The sequence below is a fragment of the Hemitrygon akajei genome, chromosome 29 (genome assembly GCF_048418815.1).
Source record: "Hemitrygon akajei chromosome 29, sHemAka1.3, whole genome shotgun sequence".
In the NCBI taxonomy this organism is placed as follows: Eukaryota; Metazoa; Chordata; class Chondrichthyes; order Myliobatiformes; family Dasyatidae; genus Hemitrygon; species Hemitrygon akajei.
Window position 1 is genome coordinate 35,727,340 of NC_133152.1, and position 24,299 is coordinate 35,751,638.

At 41.5% G+C, this 24,299-nt stretch overlaps 2 protein-coding genes across 8 annotated transcripts in view; one reads left to right on the forward strand and one right to left on the reverse strand.

Annotated features, from left to right (window-relative positions):
• The window catches only part of tp73 (tumor protein p73), a 228,472-nt gene extending 208,520 nt beyond the window's left edge, over positions 1 to 19,952 (reverse strand). For 3 of the 5 annotated variants that reach the window (XM_073032167.1, XM_073032166.1, XM_073032172.1), the window contains exon 1: positions 19,825 to 19,952. In XM_073032167.1, the coding sequence (XP_072888268.1) occupies positions 19,825 to 19,856 (32 nt within the window). In that variant the 5' untranslated portion in view covers positions 19,857 to 19,952. Of the gene's footprint in view, positions 1 to 4,152; positions 4,269 to 6,356; positions 6,376 to 19,824 lie in introns of those variants that run through there. The other 2 variants (XM_073032170.1, XM_073032169.1) reach the window with 2 other exon arrangements.
• The window catches only part of wrap73 (WD repeat containing, antisense to TP73), a 32,667-nt gene continuing 14,941 nt past the window's right edge, over positions 6,574 to 24,299 (forward strand). The window contains exons 1-4 of one of the 3 annotated variants that reach the window (XM_073032174.1): positions 6,574 to 6,907; positions 9,437 to 9,529; positions 10,223 to 10,375; positions 20,007 to 20,123. In XM_073032174.1, the coding sequence (XP_072888275.1) occupies positions 10,352 to 10,375; positions 20,007 to 20,123 (141 nt within the window). In that variant the 5' untranslated portion in view covers positions 6,574 to 6,907; positions 9,437 to 9,529; positions 10,223 to 10,351. The remainder of the gene's footprint in view (positions 6,908 to 9,436; positions 9,530 to 10,222; positions 10,376 to 20,006; positions 20,124 to 24,299) is intronic. The other 2 variants (XM_073032173.1, XM_073032175.1) reach the window with 2 other exon arrangements.

The window sequence follows — 24,299 nt, forward strand, 5'->3', positions numbered from 1 at the left end:
TTTCTTCATGAAGGAGTTTATTCCTTCATGGATCTGTTCCAAGATGGCCGACTGATGTCTTTTGAGAAATTAGTAACTCAATACTCTCTCTCGTATTCACATTTCCTGCAATATCTTCAGGTCAGACACTTCTTACAAGAATATTTAAGTAATTTTCCATATATACAGGATTCTGACCTGTTAGATATTATTTTAAAAATGAATCCTTTAGTAAAGGGTTTTATTGGGAAAATTTATAATTTATTGTTACAACAGCACAATTACCCTTCACTTAAAATTAAGCAAGATTGGGAGAGAGAGCTTAACATGACTTTGATAACAGAATATTGGTTGCGGATTTTGAAGTTGGTTAACTCTCCTTCGACCTGTGCCAGTCACTCTTTAATTCAATTTAAAATTGTACATTGTTACTATTTGACAAAGGAGAGACTGTCTAAAATGTTTCCTAATGTTGATAGTCAGTGTGACAGATGTAAAACTGAGACAGCCGCATTGACATATGTTTTGGTCGTGTTCTGTATTGAAACATTTTTGGAAATCTATTTTCTCTACAATTCCTAAAGTTTTAAAAATTAATTTACAACCTAATAAATTGACAGTTTTATTTGGTATAATCCCTCAATATACTCATGGTATTTCTCCATCAACCAACATGTAATTGCATTTGTTACATTATTGGCCAGAAGGGCTATTTTGTTGTAATGGAAAGATGCTTCTGCTCCTACTTTGATACAATGGTTTTCTCAAGTGATGCTTTGGAGAAAATCAGAAGTCGAACTTTTCATCCTTGATTTGATTTTGAGAAAATGTGGGGTTCATTTGCCCGCTACTATCATCTGATTTGAGTTAATTAATATGGTTTCCTTCTGATTTTTCTTTAAATGGATTTGAGTTGGCGGATTGATGTTTTTCTTTTATGGAAGCTTGTATGATGTATAGCATGATGTATAGCTCCGGGGTTGTGCTCCCAATGGGTTTTTTTCCCCCAGTTAGTAGGGTTTTTTATTCTTAGTAGGGGTTCTTTTTTTCCTTCTTTTTTCTTTCAAAAAATATTCTTAACTCTTTTTTTTATTATTATTGATATATTGCTTAGCTTTGTTAATCAGTTATTTGCTAATTTAATTCTTCCTTGTACATAATGGCATATTGACTTATGTATCTTTTTTGTTGATCTTCAATAATAATTAAAAAAATATTTTAAAATAAAAAATAAAAAGAGATGCATCTTTTGCAATAAAGATGAAATCATGGAATCAAAAGTAGTTTTGCTGCTTGCGAAGAGAAGAGATACTCCAGCAATGCTCCATTAAGGAAAGGTAGCCCATTTGGTGCTGATGAAAACATCCAATAAAAGCAAACATTCCAGCTGACTGAACTGAAGTCATTTAAGATGGAAAGTGCCATTCTCCTAGGAGGTATAATTCATGGATTGTACACAACCACTATACTTTTACATTATTCTACCATAGCACACTTTTAAAGGTGCAGATGTCAACTAAAAAAACAGCAGTGGTAAGCTGCTGTGGATGCAGAAGATAGTCTTCTTTTCCTCAGATACAATACTGAAATACTTCTCTATAAAATGAATGCTAGAAGCAAATGCACAATGCATTGTAGTTTATGTCTGTTTATCATGCACATATGATGCTGGGAGGTGTTGGCACATTAACCAAAGATTTGAATAATTCCCTCTATCACAGGTTTAAAGAAAACAGCTGGTCCTTCTAAAGAAAGCTTGAGTGGGATAGGAAAAATTATGAACATAAAATTCCCTTTAACATTGTGAATTTCCAGCCTGTTGATTTTTATCTAATTATATCACAGTGATGCGCCATTGGATACTCTCTACATTAAAAACTTAGGCCTCAAAATCTTATTGTGCAGTGAAACATATTCATGTTCAATGCAATGGAATTTAATCAGTGCAAGCAGTACATTGCCAGAGTTTTGTTCAAATCTTCAGTGCACATGAAAACAGACAAAAAATTATCATCCACTTCAGGAATTTTACAACACCTCTGATAATATAAAGCATAATATATTTAACCATAGTAGTCAAGAGAAGACAAATTTAGGATTGGATTAAAATCAGTAAAAGGCTAATTTAAGATTGATTATTCTAAAAAGGTGCCACAAATGTGCCACTTCAACTTGAATAGTGGATTTGCCTAGCTCCCTTCATCTGCTGATAGAACTTTACTTCTACTTTTAAGATGTACACTTCGTAGCATGTTGCCTCTGTGTCAGACTAAAGTGGGTATGTGTTCTAGACCTATGGGATGAAGTGTTTTGGCCTGAAGACTGTTTATTCATTTCCATAGATGCCGCCTGATTTGCTGAGTTCCTCCAGCAGTTTGTGTGCATAGCTCTGGAACTGCATCTGCATCTGCAGAATTTCTTGTGCTGTTCTAGCCTACAGATTTTGAGCAAAATATGCAGTTAACCATGCTATAATGAGTGTTCACATGAGATATTAAACAGATGCCCTAGCTATTGTCACTGGACATGATGCTACCTCAGGAAAAGCAGAAGAGTTTCCTAGTATTCTGGTCAATGTTAATTTGCTTAATTAACATGAGTTGAACAGATTATCTACACAAATCATTGCACTTTTTCTTATGTATTAAAATTATGTATTGTATGAAAATTGGCTGATGCTTTTTCCTGCACAATGGTGTCTGTGTTTCACTGATAGTGAAGCATTATAAAAATTGCTTTACTTATGAAAGGTGTTGTATTAATACAATTTATTTCCTCTTGGTTCACAGGACTTTTTTTTGTTTATAGACTCACAAACCCACAATATCAACTGCTTGAAACACAAAACTATCCTCAACTGGCAATCATACAAATCCAAGTTAAAACGAACTAGAAAATAAAGCTAAATTAAATTAAATAAATTTAATAAAATGACTAACAGTTGAAGCCATAGACCTTGGGAGGCAGCAGCAGCTTCTCTAGAGGGTGACTGCCTTCATGGAACAGGCTCATTTGCAAGGTTATTTCTGTTCCTGGTGGCCATTTGAAGAATGTTGCTTCATTGTTGTCAAAGAGCTAACCTATTTTGACACAATTTGTATCTTACAAGCTAAAGTGTTTGAAAACAATCATTTTAAAAAGTTTCCCTGACCCATTTTATGCTTTTTAAAACTGAGGGTGCTGTCTGCCATCATTTAAGGAATTTGTCATTATTAGCTGGTTGCAAGGATTAAACAATACCATCCAAACATCATTTTCATATAAAAATATCTTTCCATGCTATCAGATACAATTTCAGACAAAATACTAATTGTCTGCTAACTCCTCTAAAAAGGCAAGATCTCAGTTATTTTCTAAGTGAGAGTGCCACTGGGGATCTCCAGTCCCAAGGTCAACCAACCTTTTGATAAGATGCCAAGTAAAATCCTATTGGAATCCATAAGGTTCCTGACATTGGAAACCCGTTAATAAAATTGTTCTCCAATATCTCGATAAACTTTGACAATTGTGTTTTCCAAAACGAGTTCCCACTATTTCTGCCGAATGCTCTTCAAAATGTAGATATGACAACGCACATAAACAAAAGCAAGAGTTTTAAGTGCAGCCAGAAACCTTTTGTATAGGCGAGATTTAGTGTTAAATGAAGGAACGATTTGAAACCAAAACTACATTTAATTAAATATATTGGAAACTAAGTGAAACTCTCGAACTATTCATTCATGGCAATATAAATATCACAGAAGCAAAGAAATGTTGAAAAATTAACGAACACGTAACAATTCTTAAGCATCTTTTGCATTTAAATTAAGGGAAACTAAAGCGTGACATTCTGCAATGGAAAATAACTGAAAATGTGCATTTAAATAATATTCCAGGTTCAAAATAAAGCGCCAAACCAACCTCTAAGAAAATAGAAACTGTTTTCAAGCATAATCAAAATACCAAAAATTTAAAGATCCACAATTTAATCCACAGAGGAAATTAATACAAGTAATACATCTAAATCAAAATATGAAAAGATACTCATACGCATCGTGAACGGCTAGAGAATCACCGGATAAATAAATACAGCATTACTAAAATTCATTTAATAGAGATAGAACCAACTTTAAAAGTTTAAAAAGATCACACTTGCGCCCGAATAATTGGTCAAAAGGCAAACTAAATATTTACCTACGGTCTACTGATATTTGATGTGGGAACCGAGAGCGAAAATCTTTCTTCACATGGAGTTGGTTGAGTTGCCACTGTCGCCAAGTAATTTGTAAAAATTCAAGCCGCCGACTAATTTCCCGCAGGTCACAGGTGGAATGTGTGCCGCCCGCGGTTCAATCCAGTGATACTGCCCGATGGCGAATGTTTCAGGGATATCAGGACAGGCGTCTCTGTCACTTCTGCTACCGGCGAGGGCATTTGATATGGGTTAGTATTACCTGGGCTGGAGAGACAGAGAGGAGAGACTGACAGCTCCGCCTGGCTGGGAGCCAGAGGGAGAGACTCCGGCTGTTTATATATATATATAAATATATATATATAAATATATGTGCCGATTCATTCAGAGACGGGAAGAGTGGGAGAGTCCCGTCTGCCGAAGGCACAACCGCCACTTGGGCTCGTACAGGCGGGAAGAAAATACAATCAACAGTGGAGAAGACTCAGCAAAAAGCCGCGCGAAGCGACTATCACTAATGAGACTGAAAGAAAATTCAAATCGAAAGACAAAATCATTCGAGAAAAAAACAGCAGGTCCAATGGGCAATTACAGAGCCAAATTGGAGGTGCATTATATAATATGAATTTTAGAAAGCCCCGTCTGAGTTTGGTTAACTGGAAACAAAACACCCTCATTTATGCAGCACCCACTCACATTGTAAAAAAAAATATTTAAACGTTTACACTCGATAATTTACTAATATACATAAATATGATCACTGTGGAACCTATCACTAACCTATTTAATTTTAGTGTCTTTTTTCGCTAGCAATTCCAGCTCTCATTCTTTTAGTACCAATGAGGATCACCAGAAAAATCTAACAGGATTTCTGCTCATTGTCTTATTTGAAGGATATCTTGGGAATATAAGATTCCCCCAGTACTGCATCGGGGAGCCGACCTCGATTACGGGCAAACCTTTGACACAGCTGATCCCAGCTGATACAATAGTCAACACGCAGATAAGGAGGAATACAGCAACGTGATGTGCACTGAAAAGTCTAAAGCAGAAAGGAAGAATTTCTAAAAGAGGAAAACATGTTTTTAAAAAATGCTGGAAATCTGAAATAAATACCGGGAACTATCACCAGATCAAGCAACATCAGCAGAAAGAGAATCAGTTAATATTTCAAGTCGGAAACCTTTCATTAAATACTTACATACGTTAACGTGGAGCAAAGTCCATGGTTCCTGTAAATGTAATTGTCAATATTCAGCATGAATTAAAAAGTATAAATTATTATTACACATTGGAAAGGACCGTTATCTTACATCGCAATGTGTTTTCCAATTTCTCTACTTTTCGTTGCTCCATTTTATAGGCCTTCTGTTACTTTTTAGACCACAGTTGATTATGGTTTTCTTACTTTCGAAAAGAACTGCTATTGCTTATATTTTTAACTTGTTCATAGGAAGGGCAATGCTCGATTTACGAACTGACTATAGTTGTCCTGAGAATATGATTGGGGGTCTTGAACTTTTTCCAGAGTTGTAGTAGAGTGCATGGAGTGACATTGGGCAATAATAATTATAAATTAATAGGGAATAATAAGATTTTGATCCAGCAATGTTAGAAGGGCCTTGATATACTCCGGTGAGTGATCTGTAGAAAAACTAGAAGAATATTGCGCTTTCGTACCACTGTTCTTACAGATTATTTTGGTAATGTTTATACAAACTCGATGAGGGGATGCAATACAGATTTATAGTCAAATAAATCGTAAGAATGTTGAAAAAAATAATATCCTTTCTTTAAAAGATAGCTCTTTTAAATAAAGGTGTAATTCAAAGACTATTTAGAATCTTAAAGTCGAATTTTTATCTTGTCAGTTTATAATTTGTCACGAATCAGATTACCTTCAATAAAGTATTTAAAGATTGCACGTTTAATGTTTAAAGATTAAAGATGATTGCAATGATTGGATGATGGTTATGTTAACACTTTTGAGCTGGGTTGAAATCCTGCTATATCTTATAACTTCGGACGAAGGGTCTTCGATGTGAAACGTTATCTCTTTCTGCAGATGCTGCCTGAACTTCTGAGTATTTCCAGCATATTCTGTTTTGATATTAAATCGTCAAGTTGTGTCGTCAAAAAAAAGTTAATACAAGATATAACATACTACTCCGTACGGTGAATTAGCAATCGGTGCTTTTCTCCATACCTTTCCTTTGCGGGAGGAATCACATGCTCGAAATATTGAAAACCGTTGGTTCCCGGTACACCGCCAGGCATCATAAACTACAACTCCCATAGTTCTCTGTTGCCTCAGTTCCCTCCACTGGACCAAACTGGATTGGCGAATGAGCCCATCAATCGGAAGTTAAAGCCATCACTCGTGCCGGATTGGCCGAGTTGCTATCTTTCTTGATCCCGCCCCGCAGCTAACCTCAACTGGTGGTTTCAACGGTTTTCGGCTCGAGCCGGTTCCCGGAAACTGGGTCAGAACAAGTTGGGGAGGAGCCTGGGCCTCGGGCCAGGAAGACCGGGGAGAGCCAGGGTTCGGGAGGACCCCGGCCCGGGCAGGTGCAAGGAGTGAAGGGGCTTGTAGTCAGGACAGGGGTAAGGAGTGAGGAGGGTTTCGGACCGGGCCCCAAGAGTATTGAGGCTTGGGCTGGACGAAGGGTCCCAAGGCTTATACTGACAATGAATTTCTCCGAACTGTTTAAACAGTCGAACCAGTTGTGCAGACTATCTCCCGATGGGCGGTACTCGGTAAGAAATTTCATTGCCGCACGGCCCGTGTCTCCATTGAAATACTTGGTCATCGTCGACTTCGGGACTGTTTATAGATTTTTCACTGCTGATACATATGCCCATATAAGAGTGATACTTGGGAAGTAATTCATTGCCTGAGTGGTGTGGGGTTGAATTGAGCAAGGACAGCTGATGTGTATTTGATAAAGGCGAATTATGCGTGATAACGATTGCACTCCTGGAAGTAAGAGAAGGTTGATGAAGCTAGTGTAACATGTCTGAAGGTTTAGACTTTTGGATACCTGAAGGTGAACTAGGTAGTAGAGGTTTATTAAGATAACATTATGGAATTAAAAGACTGATGTTGGGGCAATATAAAACCGTCAGGAAGTCGATGATTGTGGAGGTGATAATGAATGTATTTTTTAAAAACTGGATGGTAACTTGGTGTGATGTTTTACAAAGCAAGGCTGGACTTATGTCCAGAGCAATACTTGAACTGGTGCTATAGCAGTTAAACTAATGGCTAGTAAACCAGGAGCTTGGACTAATGGTAAGGAAGGAGAACTGGAAATTGTAAAACTTGTGTTGTTTCAATCCCAATTCATGTTGTTTATTTTTCCCACTGGAATATTGAGATTGTTTCTTGTTGATGGATTATGTAATTTATCTTGAAGGTCTTAAGTTTGGTATTTTTCTAAATTCAAATTGAGTGCCAAAGTTCAGTATGCTCATGAAATCATATATGCGTATAATTCAAATTAATTTGCAGCTGAACCATATTCTAATTGACATACAGTCAATATGAAAAGACTATAAAGATTGGCCTGGAAGAAATGGATTTCAAGCCATAGGACACGAGGGAATAACGGTTTTCCACTGAGATGGACTTTATAGGCTGAAATTAGTGCAACATAGAGCAGAAAATAGAAAGTTACCCAGTCCATATATAAAATACAGGACAGTCTTCTAGACCATTATTTTGAGTAGCCTACAAAGGGAGAGGTTGTTTTAGTGGAGAGCTGCAGAAATCTATATTGGGGCCTCTGCTGCTCACAGTTATTAGGAAATTAAATGTAATATATCCAAATTTGAACACACAAAGCTGAATGGCAATTCAAGTTCTGAGGAGGATGCAGAAAGGCATCAGAAAGTCTAGATTAAGTTACTGGATGAAGAAAAAAAAGGCTCAAAGGTTCATTTATTGTCAAAGCATGGATCTATATACAACTTTAAATGTGCCTTCTCCAGATGGCCATGACACAAAGAAAGAACATGAAGGTCGTTCAGAGACAAACATCAACCCCCACCCCCCAAAAAAATGACATCCCAATCATCAGCCCCATCCCCCCCCCAACAAAAAACAGAACAGGAACATCAATCCCCAAACAACCTCTCCCCTGCACAAAAAAAACCTCATCATCAACTCCCAAACACGTTCCCCTAGCACAATAAGATGGGAAAAATATGCGATTAACAATGCAATAAAAAGACCATAAGTCTGAAAAAAGTCTGCAGTCCATAACTCAATGGTCCAATCTATACATGGAGAAATTATACATGGAATGTAATGTAAAAAATATGAGAAGAAAAAGTTAGTCTTTTTCAAAATGCTGAAAGATTGGAGGGTGTTGGTTTTAGAGGGCATGGATAACTTTGAGCGCCATTTGAAAGTTAACTTAGAGCAAGGGTTCCTATACTTTATGCCATGGACCAATATACCATTAAGCAAGGGGTCTGTGGACCACAGGTTATGAAGCCCTGACTTGGAGGCACAGCAAGCATTGAGGAAAATCAAACAGGATGGGCCCCAATGAGATCATATGTGGAATATGTAGAGGTCTGGCCTCCTAACTCAAAAGAATATTCTTGTGATAGAAGAGTGCAGTGAAGATTCAGTAGATTGATTCATGGCAGTTTGCTTCTGAGGAAAGATTTCTGAGTAACCTTTTTCTCTTTTGTTTAGAATATTGAGAGAACAAAATGATAATAGGGCTTGCCATGGTAGTTGGCGAGATGTTTCCTTTGGGTTGTCTAAAATCAAGGGACAATCTCAAAATAAGGGCTTAGACTTTCCAAATGAGAAGAGATTTCTTTGCCAGAGAGGAGTGCATCCTTGGAATTCTGGACACGAGGGCTGTGGAGCATAATATATTAAAAAAACAAATGGATATGGAGTTTACACAGGAAATTGAACCACATGAACAGTTAGCTGTTCTGAATGCTAGAGCCAATGTGAAGGGCTGAATGGCCTACTCCTTTTTCTTGTTTACTTTTGAGAATGGATCCAAGTTGTTTTATGATTATACTTACACATAGTAGTTTGTTAAATTGAGTGCCCTTTTGATGTGAGAATTAATAGTCAAATGTGGTCTAGATCTGATTGTCATCCTCCTTTGCTTCGAATAGCAAAATCCCCAGCTTGCTCAACCTATTCTCATTGGAAAAAATAAGGTTTAAAGCACAAATGACGGTCAAAGGGTCCATTATAAAATAATGGTACTATGACATTTGTTGTTTTTGCCAATAAAAACCTTTATGCTATAGAACACTGTCTGCTTCATGAGGATCAGAGTCTGTCCTTCATCAATTGAAACATGCCTGGAATTGTGAATACCTGTATTGTGGCCACTTTATTAGGTATGCCTATACACCTGTTTGTTCATGCATATATCTAATCAGCTAATCATGTGGCAGAAACTCAGTGCATTAAAACTTGCAGACATGATCAGGAGGTTCAATTGTTGTTCATACCAAACATCAGATTGGGGAAGAAATGTAATCTAAATATCTTTGACCATGGAATGATTATTGGGGCCAGACAGGGTGGTTTGAGTATCTCAGAGACTGTTGATCTCTTGTGATTTTCACATACATCAGTCTCTAGAGTTTACAGAGAAGGCTGCAAAACAAAAAACAAAAACAATTCAATGAGTGGCAGTTCTGTGGATGTAAAGGCCTTGTTATTGAGAGAAGTCAGATGAGAATGGCCAGACTGATTCAAGCTGACAGGAAGGCAACAGTAACTCAAATAACCACGTATTAAAACAGTGGTGTGCAGAAGAGCATCTCCTTCAGAGTTGAACCTTGAATTGGATGGGCTACACCAGCAGAAAACCACACGAGGTTCCCCTCCTGTACCTAATAAAATAGCCACTGAGTTTTCTAGCAATGTATATAGGGCACTGATATGCAAGGTCTGTATTCCCATAGTATTTCTTCATATAATATAGATAGCAATTTTGAATGACTGGTGCCAGGATGCCTGATTTGTGTTTTTATGAGTTGGGGAGATTATCAAACGGAATTTAATAATTTGATCCATTCATGCAGGCAGCTTGTGTCCAGTACCGTCTGATAATCCGTGATGCGCACACCTTGCAAGTCCTGCACTTGTATACATGTTTGGACCAGATTCAGTATATCGAGTGGTCAGCAGACTCCCTCTTCCTCTTGTGTGCCATGTACAAGCGTGGTCTCGTGCAGGTAATTTGCATCTATGAATATTATTAATCTTTCTGTTCAGAAGGCTTTTCATATCCATATATATTCTTCAACAGGATGGATTATTGTATGCCATGTATTTTTCTAAGATGTGGACTCCAGTTCATGTATTCACTAAGAATGAAGAGAAATGTATAGAGAAGTAGGAATGAGAATAACTCATTTAGGTTCTGGTCATGACCTAGTCTCAATATTTTCTTTCTATTCTGTACTATGCTTAGTGCATCTGGAAATATAGCTATTATGCATTTAATAGATTTAAATGCCTTGGGATGTTGAATAGTGAATATTTTGTGTATGCAAAACATAAACAATATTGAACAGTAAACTTTTAATATATAATGAATATCATTATATTTAATATAAAACTGTGGCGACCCACTTTCTGTGCAGGTGAACCGGCTCACAAATAGCCAGCGCGCGGGGGGAAACTTTGGTAATGCACCTCTGATGTCATTTCCGCCTGGAGAGGGCGGGCGCTAGGGATTAAATGCCAGCGCCGCGAAGTTTGAATAAACTAGTCTTGAAATGACTTATCGACTGCGTGTCATTATTTCAGCGCTGTGTGTAGCACATCGCTACATTGGTGACCTTGACGGTCCAAACGGGATTTGGACCAAAGATGACCGACTCTTCATCTGTTCACGCAGTTTCGCTAAAACTGCAGTCCTTCTGGACGCTGCGACCACGCGTGTGGTTTAGCCAAGCAGAAGCCCAGTTCCAGATTCGGCAGATATCTTCTGATTCCACGCATTACTATCACGTGGTGAGCGCCCTTGACCAGGAGACGGCCGCCCAGGTTGCAGATTTCATACAGTCGCCCCCAGAAGAAGGCAAATATGAAGCATTCAAAGCGCTGCTCATTGGGACCTTTGGCCTCTCACAGCATGAGCGGGGTGCCCGCCTGCTTCACCTGGCCAGTTTGGGAGACAGGCTGCCGTCAGCATTGATGAATGAGATGCTGGCCCTGGCTGACGGACACAAGCCCTGCCTCATGTTTGAGCAAGCGTCCCTAGAGCAACTGCCCAAGGACATACATCTGCTGCTGGCCGACACAGATTTCAGCGACCCCCGGAAGGTGGCGGCCCGGGCAGATGTGCTGTGGAAAGCCAAGAGGGAGAGCGTAGTGTCCGTCGGTCAGATTACCAGGCCACGCGCCCAACAGCGGACCAGACCAGGCCCGGCAGGGGGGCGCACACAACACAGAGGCAGGAGTGAGGAGGCCAGTGAACAGTGGTGTTTCTACCACCAGCGGTCGGGCACAAAAGCCTGCTGTTGTCGCCCGCCCTGCAAGGACCAGGGCCAGCTGCCGCTAATGACTATGGCGGCTGGCCACCAGGACAGCCTCTTGTACATCTGGGACAAACAGTCGGGATGCCGCTTCTTGGTCGACACCGGAGCGGAAATCAGCGTCTTGCCCCCGATGGGGTATGACACCCGCAACAGGAAGCCAGGACCCACCCTGAGGGCCGCAGACGGCAGCACGATACGGACCTACAGCACCTGCACAGTGCAGCTGCAGTTCGGCGCCAGCCAGTTCACGTGGGACTTCACACTGGCCGCCGTGGCCCAACCACTCCTGGGGGAGGACTTGTTGTGAGCTCACAGTCAGCTGGTCGACTTGCAAGGGAAAAGACTAGTACATGCCAAGACTTTCCAGACGTTCTCCCTGGGTGAAGCCAAGTTGCCAGCCCCACACCTGGACTCCATCATGCTGTCAGACAACGAATTCACCAGAATCCTGGCGGACTTTCCATCGATTCTGGCACCGCAGTTCACGGCAGCCATGCCCAGACACGGGGTTCAGCACCACATCCCGACCCAGGGACCACCCCTCCACGAAGGCTCCCCCCGGAAAAGCTCCGCCTGGCGAAGGAGGAGTTCAAGAGGATGGAGGAATTGGGGATCGTATGGAGGTCCGACAGCCCATGGGCCTCCCCCCTGCACATGGTGCCCAAAGCTGCTGGGGGTTGGAGACCATGCGGCGACTACCGCAGACTGAACGAGGCTACAACTCCAGACCGCTACCCCGTGCCGCACGTACAGGACTTTGCAGCAAACCTGCACGAGGCAAGAATATTTTCCAAAGTAGACCTCGTCCGGGGATACCATCAAATCCCAGTGCACCCTGAAGACATCCCCAAAACAGCACTTATCACCCCGTTTGGCCTGTTCAAGTTCCTCCGAATGCCGTTCGGCCTGAAGAATGCCGCACAGACGTTCCAGTGGCTAATAGATGCCGTGGGACGCGACCTGGACTTTGCGTTCATATATTTGGACGACATCCTTATAGCCAGCAGTAGTCGCCAGGAGCATCTGTCCCACCTCCGCCAGCTCTACTCCCGCCTGAGTGATTTCGGCCTCACGATCAACCCGGCCAAATGCCAGTTCGGTCTCGATACCATCGACTTCCTGGGCCACAGGATTACCAAAGATGGGGGCAACACCTTTGTCCGCCAAGGTAGACGCGATCCGCCACTTTGCCTGGCCCAACATGGTCAAAGGCCTACAGGAGTTCGTTGGTATGGTGAACTTCTACCACCGTTTCCTCCCCTCAGCAGCCCGTATCATGCGCCCTTTGTACACCCTAATGTCAGGTAAAGGCAAGGACATTACTTGGGACAAGGGGGCCGCGGCTGCTTTCGTTAAAGCCAAGGAAGCCTTGGCAGATGCCGCGATGCTGGTGCACCCCAGAACGGACGTTCCGACCGCACTCACGGTGGACGCATCCGACACAGCAGTCGGTGGGGTGCTGGAGCAGCTCATCGAGGGGCGCTGGCAACCCTTGGCATTCTTCAGCAAGCACCTACAACCACCCGAACTCAAGTACAGTGCTTTCGACCAGGAACTGTTGGCACTGTATCTGGCAATCCGGCATTTCAGGTACTTCTTAGAAGGCAGGCCGTTCACCGCGTTCACGGACCACAGACCATTGACCTTCGCGTTCATGAAGGTGTCCGATCCCTGGTTGGCTTGCCAGCAGCGACATCTGTCCTACATCTCCGAGTACACGACGGACATCCTGCATGTCTCGGGGAAGGACAACGTCGTGGCGGACGCGCTCTCCAGACCAGCTGTCCAGGCCTTGTCCCTGGGGGTGGACTATGCAGCACTGGCAGAGGCGCAGCAGGCAGACGACGAGATGCCCAGCTACAGGACCGCAGTCTCGGGTTTGCAGCTGCAGGACTTTCTCGTAGGCCCAGGTGAGAGGACCCTCCTGTGGGACGTGGCTGTCGGCCAACCTCGCCCCATTGTCCCGGCAGCCTGGAGGCGGCGAGTTTTTGACCTCATACATGGTTTGGCGCACCCATCTATCAGGACAACCGTCCGGCTGGACTCCAGAAAGTTCGTGTGGCACAGACTTCGCAAGCAGGTCAGTGAATGGGCCAGAACGTGCGCGCAGTGCCAAACAGTTAAGGTGCAGCGGCACACTAAAGCCCCGCCACAGCAGTTTGAACCCACCCACCGGAGGTTCGACCACATTCATGTGGATATCATGGGCCCCCTACCAATGTCCCGAGGAGCGCGGTACCTCCTAACTATGGTAGACCGGTTCACGAGGTGGCCAGAGGCGGTCCCGCTCACCGACACATCTGCCGATTCCTGTGCCCGAGCACTGATTGCAACCTGGGTAGCATGCTTTGGGGTACCGGACCACATTACCTCCGACAGAGGCACCCAGTTCACCTCCAGCCTGTTGGAAACGCAGCTACACCACACAACTGCCTACCACCCACAGTCGAACGGACTAGTGGAACGCTTCCACCGTCACTTGAAGTCGGCTCTCATGGCCCGCCTAAGAGGACCTAACTGGGTGGATGAGCTCCCCTGGGTCCTGCTTGGAATTCGCACAGCGCCCAAAGAGGATCTGCACGCCTCGTCGGCCGAGTTGATGTACGGCGCACCCCGGGCCATCCTGGGAGAGTTCATACCAGCCCCAAGGGGGCAAAAGAAAGAACCCACAGCAGTCCTGGACAGACTACGCGAAAGGCTTGGCAACCTGGCCCCCGTACCGACTTCACAGCACGGACGGACCCCGACCCATGTACCCAAAGACCTGCAGAACTGTAAGTTTGTGTTTGTACGAAGGGGCGGACACTGGGCACCGCTACAGTGGCCGTACAAGGGGCCGTTCAAGGAGATCAACAACAACGGGTCCACGTATGTTCTGGACATTGGGGGGAGAGAGGAGGTTTTCACGGTGGACTTACTCAAACCAGCCCATGTGGACTTGGCGCAGCCGGTCGAGGTTCAGGCACCGCGGCGCAGAGGCAGACCTCCCAAACAGAGGCTGATCCAGACTATGGACATTGGGGGGTGTATCGCCAGTTCTGGGGGGGGTGGGTTATGTGGCGACCCACTTTCTGTGCAGGCGAACCGGCTCATAAATAGCCACCGTGCGGGCGGAGACTTTGGTAATGCACCTCTGATGTCATTTCCGCCCGAAGAGGGCGGGCACTAGGGATTAACTGCCAGCGCCGCGAAGTTTGAATAAACTAGTCTCGAAACGACTTACCGACAGCGTGTTGTTATTTCAGCGCTGTGTGTAGCACATCGCTACAAAACTGTATTTAAAATTTAATATTAAAATACCATATTAAATATTTAAATACCATATTTAACACTGGAATTGTATCAGTGTTGCACAAAGAGTGAGAACAATCTGCTGGACTTGCTGCAAATTAGTTGGGAATATTGCTGAAAGAAAATTTGAGGCCTTAATTTGGCAGAGCCATTTTGCATACTTTATTAACCTTGGTTCATTAGTAGTTCTTTCTTCTCCTGAATCAACAGTTGTGTTCAAACTGAACTCCAGATCATTAGCCTTAATGTACAGTAATACTGAGTAAATACTGGACTGTTGAAGATGGCATTTTATGACTTAGAAGCTTTACCTCTCAGATCACTGTCATCATTATGTACCGTGTCATATGATGTGAGCAATCATGGTCTGACCATGATCGTTCTTGGCACATTTTTCCACAGCAGTGGTTTGCCATTTCCCTCTTCTGGGCAGCGTCTTTACAAGATGAGTGACCCCAGCCATTATCAATACTCTTAAGAGATTGTCTGCCTGGTGTCAGTGGTTGCATAACCAGGACTTGTGATATGCACCGGCTACTCATGCTGCCATCCACCACTTGCTCCCACGGCTTCAGTAAGTCTGATCGGGGAGGTGGGGGGGGGGGTGCTAAGCAGGGGCTATGTCTTGTCCAAGGGTGACCTGCAGGCTCGTGGAGGGAAGGAGTGCCTACACCTTCTTTGGTAGAGGTGTATCACCCCACCACCCGTATCTCCCAGATGACACTATTTAAAGAAGAGTAGAGATGTGGGATGGCTTTGGTGGGTGGAATACAAGTGTGTTTGGTTCTGCTACTATCTTCATTATACTTGAGCTGACATCAGCGTCTTAAAAACCTGTAACGTGCGCCAATAAAAAGACCAAGGGCATCGGGCATTTGGGAACACCATCCTCTGCATATTTCCCTCAAAGTTACACTCAATGTTGACTTGGAAAAATGTTACCACTCCATTGTTCGCATATCTCCTTGTACGATTCAATTTAATCAGGAAGGAGATGATGGATAGTTTTAATCTTAATATCAGATTTGCTTCTTTTAGCCCCGGTCCACATTTCTCTGTTTTTTTTCTCCTTTAATGCCCTCCTCTAATTCAGTTTGTCAATAACACTTAACTTTTCCATTCCCCCAAACCAAAATCTGCAAAACTGCAGTCAATGTTACTTGCCTTTCTATCTCTCTGTTAGCTGTTAATAATGGATTATTCTGCTAAGCACTGACTTTTCTACAAAATAGATTGTTTTATTTACGTGTGCTTGAATCCATTGTCTTTCTTCAACCATTTCATCTCAACTTTCTGAATGTGCTGTTGCTTCCAAAATCTGTGCCCATCATTACTGGTGCTTCAAGTTAGAATCCCTCATCAGGTTTCAGTTCCTTTCATAATTCATCCTCCTACAACTTTCAATAAAGCTTTAATTATAACTTAACCATCACTGTGATAAATTTGTTCTCATCCTTTCTGCAGAATATGACACTTAAAAGAAGATGTAAATTTAGTTCCCAGGTATATAGAATCTATTTCTAGTCTCCTGTCATCCCCTCCCCTCAGAGAATGACAGCAATTTAAATTGGAAGTGGTTTGAATGATGTGAGGTGAGAGTAGAAAATTGGTGTAGTTTTCTTTCTTAAAATATTCTCTTAAAATCTACCTTTCTCACAAGTCTTTAGACCTTTGATACAATATCTCCTTGCGTGATCACAAATATAATGCACACCATTACTGGTACAGTGAAAATTCTTAGTTACTTTTCATGTGTAATTTAACTTGATTAGTGTTTTACTTCTGTGATAAGTTATGAGCAGTTTTTAATATATATGACCTGATACACTCAGATGTAAAGGGTAGAAATCTGAAGCAGTACGTTATTAACACTGTTAGAGTTCCAAATGCTCAGTTTCAGAAAGTGAACAGTTTACTACACACTTGTAGCAGTAATGATACCATCCATAACTCCTGAGTTTGTCATCAGGCCAAAATCTTTTTAAGCCAGTTAGTATGATGAAAAATGTCCAGGTGTATGGGTTTTATGCCCATTGTTTGTTGAAAATGAACTGAAACAAATATAAGCATTGTTCCAAATTCATTTATTAAAAACACATATAATGAATCATACAGTGAAATGCATCATCTGCATTAACAACCCATACAACCTAAGTATGTGTTGGGGGCAGCCAGTAAGTGTTGCCATACATTCTGATGTCATCATAGCATGCCCCACGATTTCCAACAGAATAACACAACCAGCAACAATAACAGTAAAACAAATCCCCTTCCCACCCTGCTGCTCACACACACAGATAGGTCTCCAACCTCAGGACAAGCTGCCCCTGGAGTCCTTGGCTCTGAACTCCCAGTCTCACAGACATTGGCTCTCTAAATGTCCAATCCTAGTCCAGACTTGCAGATATTGGGCCTCTGACTTCCAAGCATGACAACCCAGGGGCTTTGAGCCTTGACTGCTGGACTTGTGGTCTTTGGGCTTCAGGGTTCAACTTCCGGTATTGACCCCAGGATTCACCAATAATAGGGCTTTGAACTATGAAGCTCATCCTTTGGACTCCAATTTTGGGACTTGCCAACCTAGGAGGGTGGTCACCAGCTCTCATGCCTCCTGCCCCTAGAGACCTATGACCCTGGGTCTCACCAACCAGGGTAGTTGGTCCAGCCCTTGTCCTTGTAAACTGCTGGCTATGGTCCCTGATCATGGGGATCACTGGTCTTTGTCCTTAACACCTGACTGACAGTAGAGTAGAGCTAATAGGACTTGATGTTTGAATCCTTATGATAAGTCGGCACTCTTGATGTTGGCGGTGGGCTTGGAGTGGTGACAAGGAGGGTAGGTACCTCATCGTGGTCATCAGGTGGGTACCATCCTTCTTTGATGTTTCGTTGATAAGCCCACGACGTCTCCAGAGGGCTCAATGGTGCTACCTGAACCACATCCCTGAAGTGAAGAGCAGACCTAGCACTCTGAACGGCTTCAGATGGGACCCGCTTCCTCCCTGTTGCCACACAGGGGCCGCTGTTCGAATAACCAGTATCTTCAGATTCAGTGAGGGTCATGACCAGCCTTGCTTTGGTGCATTTGAATTCCACTTGCAATTGGTAATTCTAATTTGCCATTCCCGTACAGTCCAACAAGACTTAAGCATCATGGAAGTCCAAGCCACTGTTTCACATGTGTGCTGATCACTCTTTCGAGCTTTTCCACCTTGTTAATGGGGATTTCATACACTGTTAAAGGCCATATGAGTCTTGAAAGTATACCAAACTGGAAGCACCACAGCTTGAGTTTTCCTGGCAGCCAGGTCCTGTTGATGCGAGCTATGTACATGATTGTATTCTTTACAAGGACATGGTCCAGCCCTTGTCCTTATAAACTGCTGGCCATGATCCCTGATCTTGGGAATCACTGGTCTTTGTCCTTAATGCCTGCCTGACCCTTAATTCACCCCTAACTCCCTCTTCTATCCCCCAAAACATCCCTACGAACCTGAAAAAAACAACTAAGTCTGAGGCATAACCTCAATGGTCACGCAGCTCAGTGCCGCCTTGAAATAAGTGGAAAATGAATTCCTTGTCAATAGTCTATGTTTCAGTTGGATGAGAAAAGTGCCATTTGGTATAATAAGCCATTGTTCACTTAATGTCTCCTTTTTGTCAATCCATTTAAAGTACTTCTTAGGTTATGATTATACAGGTGTCCCCCCACTTTATGAATGTTCACTTTACGCCACTTCGCTTTTACAAAAGATCTACATTAGTAACTTGTTTTCGCATTACAAAGAGGATTTTCACTTTTACTAAAATTTTTCCCATATAAGTTAATGGTTCTTTACATCATTTTGGCTTAAGAAAGGTTTCATAGGAATGCTCTACCTTTGTAAAGTGGGGGGCACCTGTACATTACCTCTTAATGATTTAAATCTAATTATGTTCTCAGTGATATGTTGTAGTGCAACATCAATTTGCTTAGTTAGAAAACTTGGGTATTTGATTTACTGAACAAAATATTGTGTAAATTTGTAACATTTGACAAGTTTGCACACTTGTTAAGAATGTATAATCAAAATATTGCTAAAAGTATTTCTAAAATTGACTAGAATTAACATTGTTCCAGAATAGACATTTTGAAATAATCTTGCCGTTTCCCAATAAATGCTGGGACAGTTCCGTTTGGTGGAATATGATCCCACAAGTACAAGTGCCCATCTACTGCCTCACAAAGTTACTGCCCTTCTTGAGTGAGATTTGGCTGCAGTAATGCCAAAAGGAGCTAACCTATAGAAATTATGCTAAAGCTCTACATAATTTCTTCTCTGCTTCATTGTTTCATATACTTTTATAAAATGGTGGATTTGATGGCAATGTAGGATGCAGCAAGGAAAGGAGTTACAATGCAGAATAATAAATTGCTTCATCTGATATTTATTGGTTTTGATTTTTGCTGCAGAAATTGCATCACCAGGCAGCGATTTGCAAGTTGTTAGTGACTTAGAACTGCTATTTTAATATAGGATTTACACTGCAAATTTGGCAAGTATTGATTTAAAATATATCTAGAGATAATGGTTGCAAACAGAGGCAAGAGGGATGGGGTGTGAATAAGGAACAAAGTGAAAGCTTGTTTAAGACAATTTTTTCACCACTGCTATCTTATGCAAAATGCACACTTCAAGCTATATTGCAAATATTGCATTTTGTAAATTTAGACAACTGTCATATTAATCTCATATACTACTGAGTACAAACCCGTCATCTGTTGTTCATTAGTCAGTAAACAAAGCTGCAAATCATGAATATTTGCTGTAAATCATAAGGAAAGGATCAAAGGAAAGATCAGTTACCTTTGCAGAGGTATCCAGCGCCAGTCTTTCATGCTTTAGCTTGTCTTCTAAATACTAGACTTCCGAAATGCTTTTTACGTAGCACTTCTCTCTGCCTCTTGAACTGAATGAAGAGTACTAGCTGTTCTATGACAGATTGTTTCCAATGTCTGTATTCATATTTGTGGCTCTTCTAAAAACAGGTCTGGTCCTTGGAGCAGCCTGATTGGCACTGCAAGATTGATGAGGGATCTGCTGGGTTAGTGGCCTCACGTTGGAGTCCTGATGGACGTCATATTCTCAATACTACAGAGTTCCATGTAAGTAAGGCTAATGACCCCACAGACAACCTCAACTGTTGCTGTCTGTAGCCTTGTGCTGAAATAGGACTCGAGTCTTAGCAGTTGTTAGCTACCACTTGCTCTACTAATCCTGCACAATATGTTGGTGTGAGGGAGTTAAAAAGCTGTCCAGTGATGGAATTCAGACACAGTAATAAACTGATAATGAAGCCTGAATTAAGTACCTTAGACTGTAAAAATGTATGTAATTTGTTTTCTCTATTTTGATTATTTTGCCATCATTTTCAGAAATGTCGATAAACTGCCACACCACATGTATGCTTTTAAAAATTAGTGTTATTCTAATATTTAAATTTGAACATGCAAGTGAAGTTCAGAGAATTAGTGTCATGTCACAGCTTTTTCTTAATGGTATGATCTGTGGAACTTATATTCTATTGCCAAATAAAATAGTGTTACATATAGTGCAAATTCAACATGGGCCAGTGCCCTCAGCAGCTTCGCATTTTCCAGAATTGTTTCATCTAGACTTAAGCCCCACTCAGGACCCCTAATAGCAATACATTGACTCTTGCTACCCACTCCCTCTCCACTCAAATATCTCAAATTTATATTTCTCACTCCTTCATTATTCTCTCCCATTAACGCTCTCCCATAATTAGCCAATTAATTCCAGCCTGCCTTTCTTAACTAACACTTTCCTCTAACTCCTGCCTCCACAAAATTCCTCCATATAGATTATTATTGTCTTTTTGAATTGTTTCTTTGCATAGAAGCAAATATGTCTTGATTAAATTATGCAGGGCTTTCATGGGACTGCTTGAGCATTGTGTAGTCTTGATCTGATTAAACTTGACAAGAAAGTTATCCTGGTTAGGGAACTAGAACTAAAGGTTGATTTCTCAAGAGATATTGTTAGCTGTTAAGCTCTGAGCTCAGAAGATTTTTATGAGTGTGGTGAATCTGTGGAAGTCTTAATCAGAAAGCCATGGAGACCAATTCACTTAATATGTTTATGAAACATTTCAGAACAGAGCATTAAGAGATATGCAGAAGGAGCAGGAATATTGGATCAAGTTACAGGATCATTCGCAATCATATTGAATACTGGGGCAGATTAAATAATTGACCATTCAGTCCTTTTAAATTTATCTCTGCTTATCATTCCTTCATCTTGTTTAGACATACTTGCATACATTTTGGATTGGGTGTTCCTGAACTAGAGGTTTGCCATTTTAGAGTATCCATCTTCCTCATATTCATGTGCCTATCTAGACATCTCTTAAAAGCCTCTAATGTATTTGCCTCTACCGCCATACCAGGCCCCTTTGAAGCTACGCCCTCTCACCTATAATGCATGCCCTGTGGTATTCGACATTTCTACCCTGGGGAAAACAATATTCCCTGTCTACTCTATCTATGCCTCTCATAAGCTTATAAACCTCTATCAGATCTTCCCCTCAGTCTCTGCTGCTACAAAGAAAACAACCCAAGTTTGTCCAATCTCTTGTGGTAGCACATGTCCTCTAAATCAGGGAGCGTCCTGGTAAACCTCTTCTGCACTCTCTCCAAAGCTTCAACATCCTTCCTGTAGTGAAGTGACCAGAAGTGTATGCAACTTTATTTGAGATGTCATGAGATTCAATGAATTGTAATTGTGGGTTGTATCACTTTGCTAAATTCATATTGTGGTAATATGAGATCTTGTTTTGAATGATGCAATTATAAATGGTGATTCATGTCTGAAAATTCATAGACCATTGCTCCTACATCATATCCTAAAACAAGCATTACACACAGCATTCTGATGACCTTGCGTCAATATGTTAGAGCTGACTGGTTTGTGACTATTTTAGCTTAACCTAATAGTTTCAGCACCTTTTATTTTAATGCCTGTTTAACAAGCCCTTTTTATTTGTTGTCTTCTCTTGCGTCTCCTAGCCTGACCATTTCAAAAGTTTCCAAATATAGCTGAAATGGGATGACAAGTGACTTTTCTACCAGGAATTGGCAAGGGTTTGTGGGGGGGGGGGGGTTGGTGAATGATTATTTGATAAATTTTGACCAATCCACAGTACCATTAGAAAAAATATGCCGTTAAATGAAGGATTTGATTATTATATTAAATATTTCATTATTTAACTGTATAGCTCTTTGCTGCTTAATTCTTGCTAGAGCTTCTTCCTTCTGTGGGGGTGATTCCAGAAGTGCCAGGCACTAGTATAATCTTACCCTGTTTTTTTGTGTTGTTGGGCCAACACAATGATGGCCTGGCAGGGACCTAGTCATGAACAATGGGACTTGAGCAGTGAAAGCACCTCTGCTACTGTCCTAGTTGATGTCAAGTGCAACATTGATCTTTTCCTGTATATTCTGAGTTGTATGCAATTAAGCTTGCAGTGCATCATAAAGGCTGGGTTAACATGTCTTGAGACCTGCCATCTCCTGCATATAATTACTGTCAATGTTGGTTAAGTTACATACTGACTTTACCAAGTAAGCCATTGGGGTAGTATATTTTTCAAAAGCATTTTAAGTTTTTTTGAAACAGAACATTGATTTAAGAATTGTATTGGTACAAAGTTAACTTGTAGAAAGAATCAACAAAGTTAACTTATAGAAAACAATGCAGTGGTCTTGCACCCTCTCTAAATCAAAGCAAATAGAATTGAAATGATACAGGAAATGCATTTAAAGTCATTCAGTTAAATGTTTTATGGTGTGGAATGGTCACTGTGTAATTCAGTAAAATCCCATGCTGACAGACATGGCTGGGAAAAGAGACCTCCTGACTGAGCAGAGTCTGGTTTACTAATGGAAGGATATTTGAGCTTTTTATAATTGTTATTTTGTACAGTGGTTACCAGCATAGCACCTGTCGGAATGCTTCAGCAGCAGTCATTGGTGTCATTCAGCCCCGAAGTATATTAGCCTTTTGCATTATTGACAGATATTACAAGCTCAAGATGTATTTTGGACAAGGCAGACAGTCTCATTTTGGAAAGAAAGACATATATATAGAGGTTTTCAGGACATCCTAAAGTGCTTTGCAGCCATTGAGGAACTTTTTTTAAAGAGTTGTCGCTGATTAAGATAGGAAATGCACATTGGAAATTCCCATAGATAACAATGTAATTATGACTTGATAATTTATCTTTGAATTTATTGCAACGTGGTATAATATTGGCACTGCAAAATCTTGAAAGGGTTTTTGCTTTGGAATGGCCTGTTAGAAAGAGAACTTGGTGCAGTTTCCCCTATACCTTAAGTTACAGGCATAGGAGTCTATCCTGACTCTCAGATCAACCCCATGACCTCATTTATTTTCTTATAACTTATTCTTCTCTCATAAGTGCTTAATAGCACTACTCTAACCATCCCAAACTCCCAATCCCACTCCTAAATCTTGTTGGCTACACCTGCCATCTACTCTTAGGTTAAATAACTACTTACTGTTACCAAACAGATAGCACATCTTTTGGGCTGGTGGGCAGGAGGAAATGGAGAGCCGGGGGAAATTTACAGACTCGTAAACACCACACAGACGTTACAAGTGGTCAGAAATTAACCCTAATCACCGGCGCTGTGAGACAGCTGCACAACCAGCAGTGTTACTTCGCTGTCCACTTGACAAAAATCTAAATATAATCGACATTTTATATTAATATTTTCAATTAAAACACCAGCCCCTGACTTTCTACCTTTGAGGTTCATCTGTTTTAACTGCAGCACTGCATTTTGCTTTCTGCTATTGCTTTCCCTTTTGCGCTTTTTCTGTGTATTTGTTTGGAATGAACTGTCTGGATGGCATGCAAAAACAAAGTATTCACTGTACCTCAGTACATGGAAGAGTTAAAAAAAATTGTATAGTAACAACTTTCCAACTTCCATCTTAAATAACACTGCACCATAGTTTGTTCTTCAGAACTAACAATTGTATAACGCTGTAGTAGTGTGAATCTTTTACATTTTCTGCCCTAAAAAGTGGTGGAGACAGTCATTGTCTACTGCCCTCACAGTATGGATATACAAAGCAATACAGCGAGTTAATCAATTTCTCAAAAATCACCTGAGACAGAAGCTTCCTTCAGTGTTTTTAATGACATCTTGTGGAACTGGAGAAAATGAGGTAAAATGCATATTAAATTCAAGGCAAGATTGCGGCTGGCCTGAATATACTAATACTGTCGATTA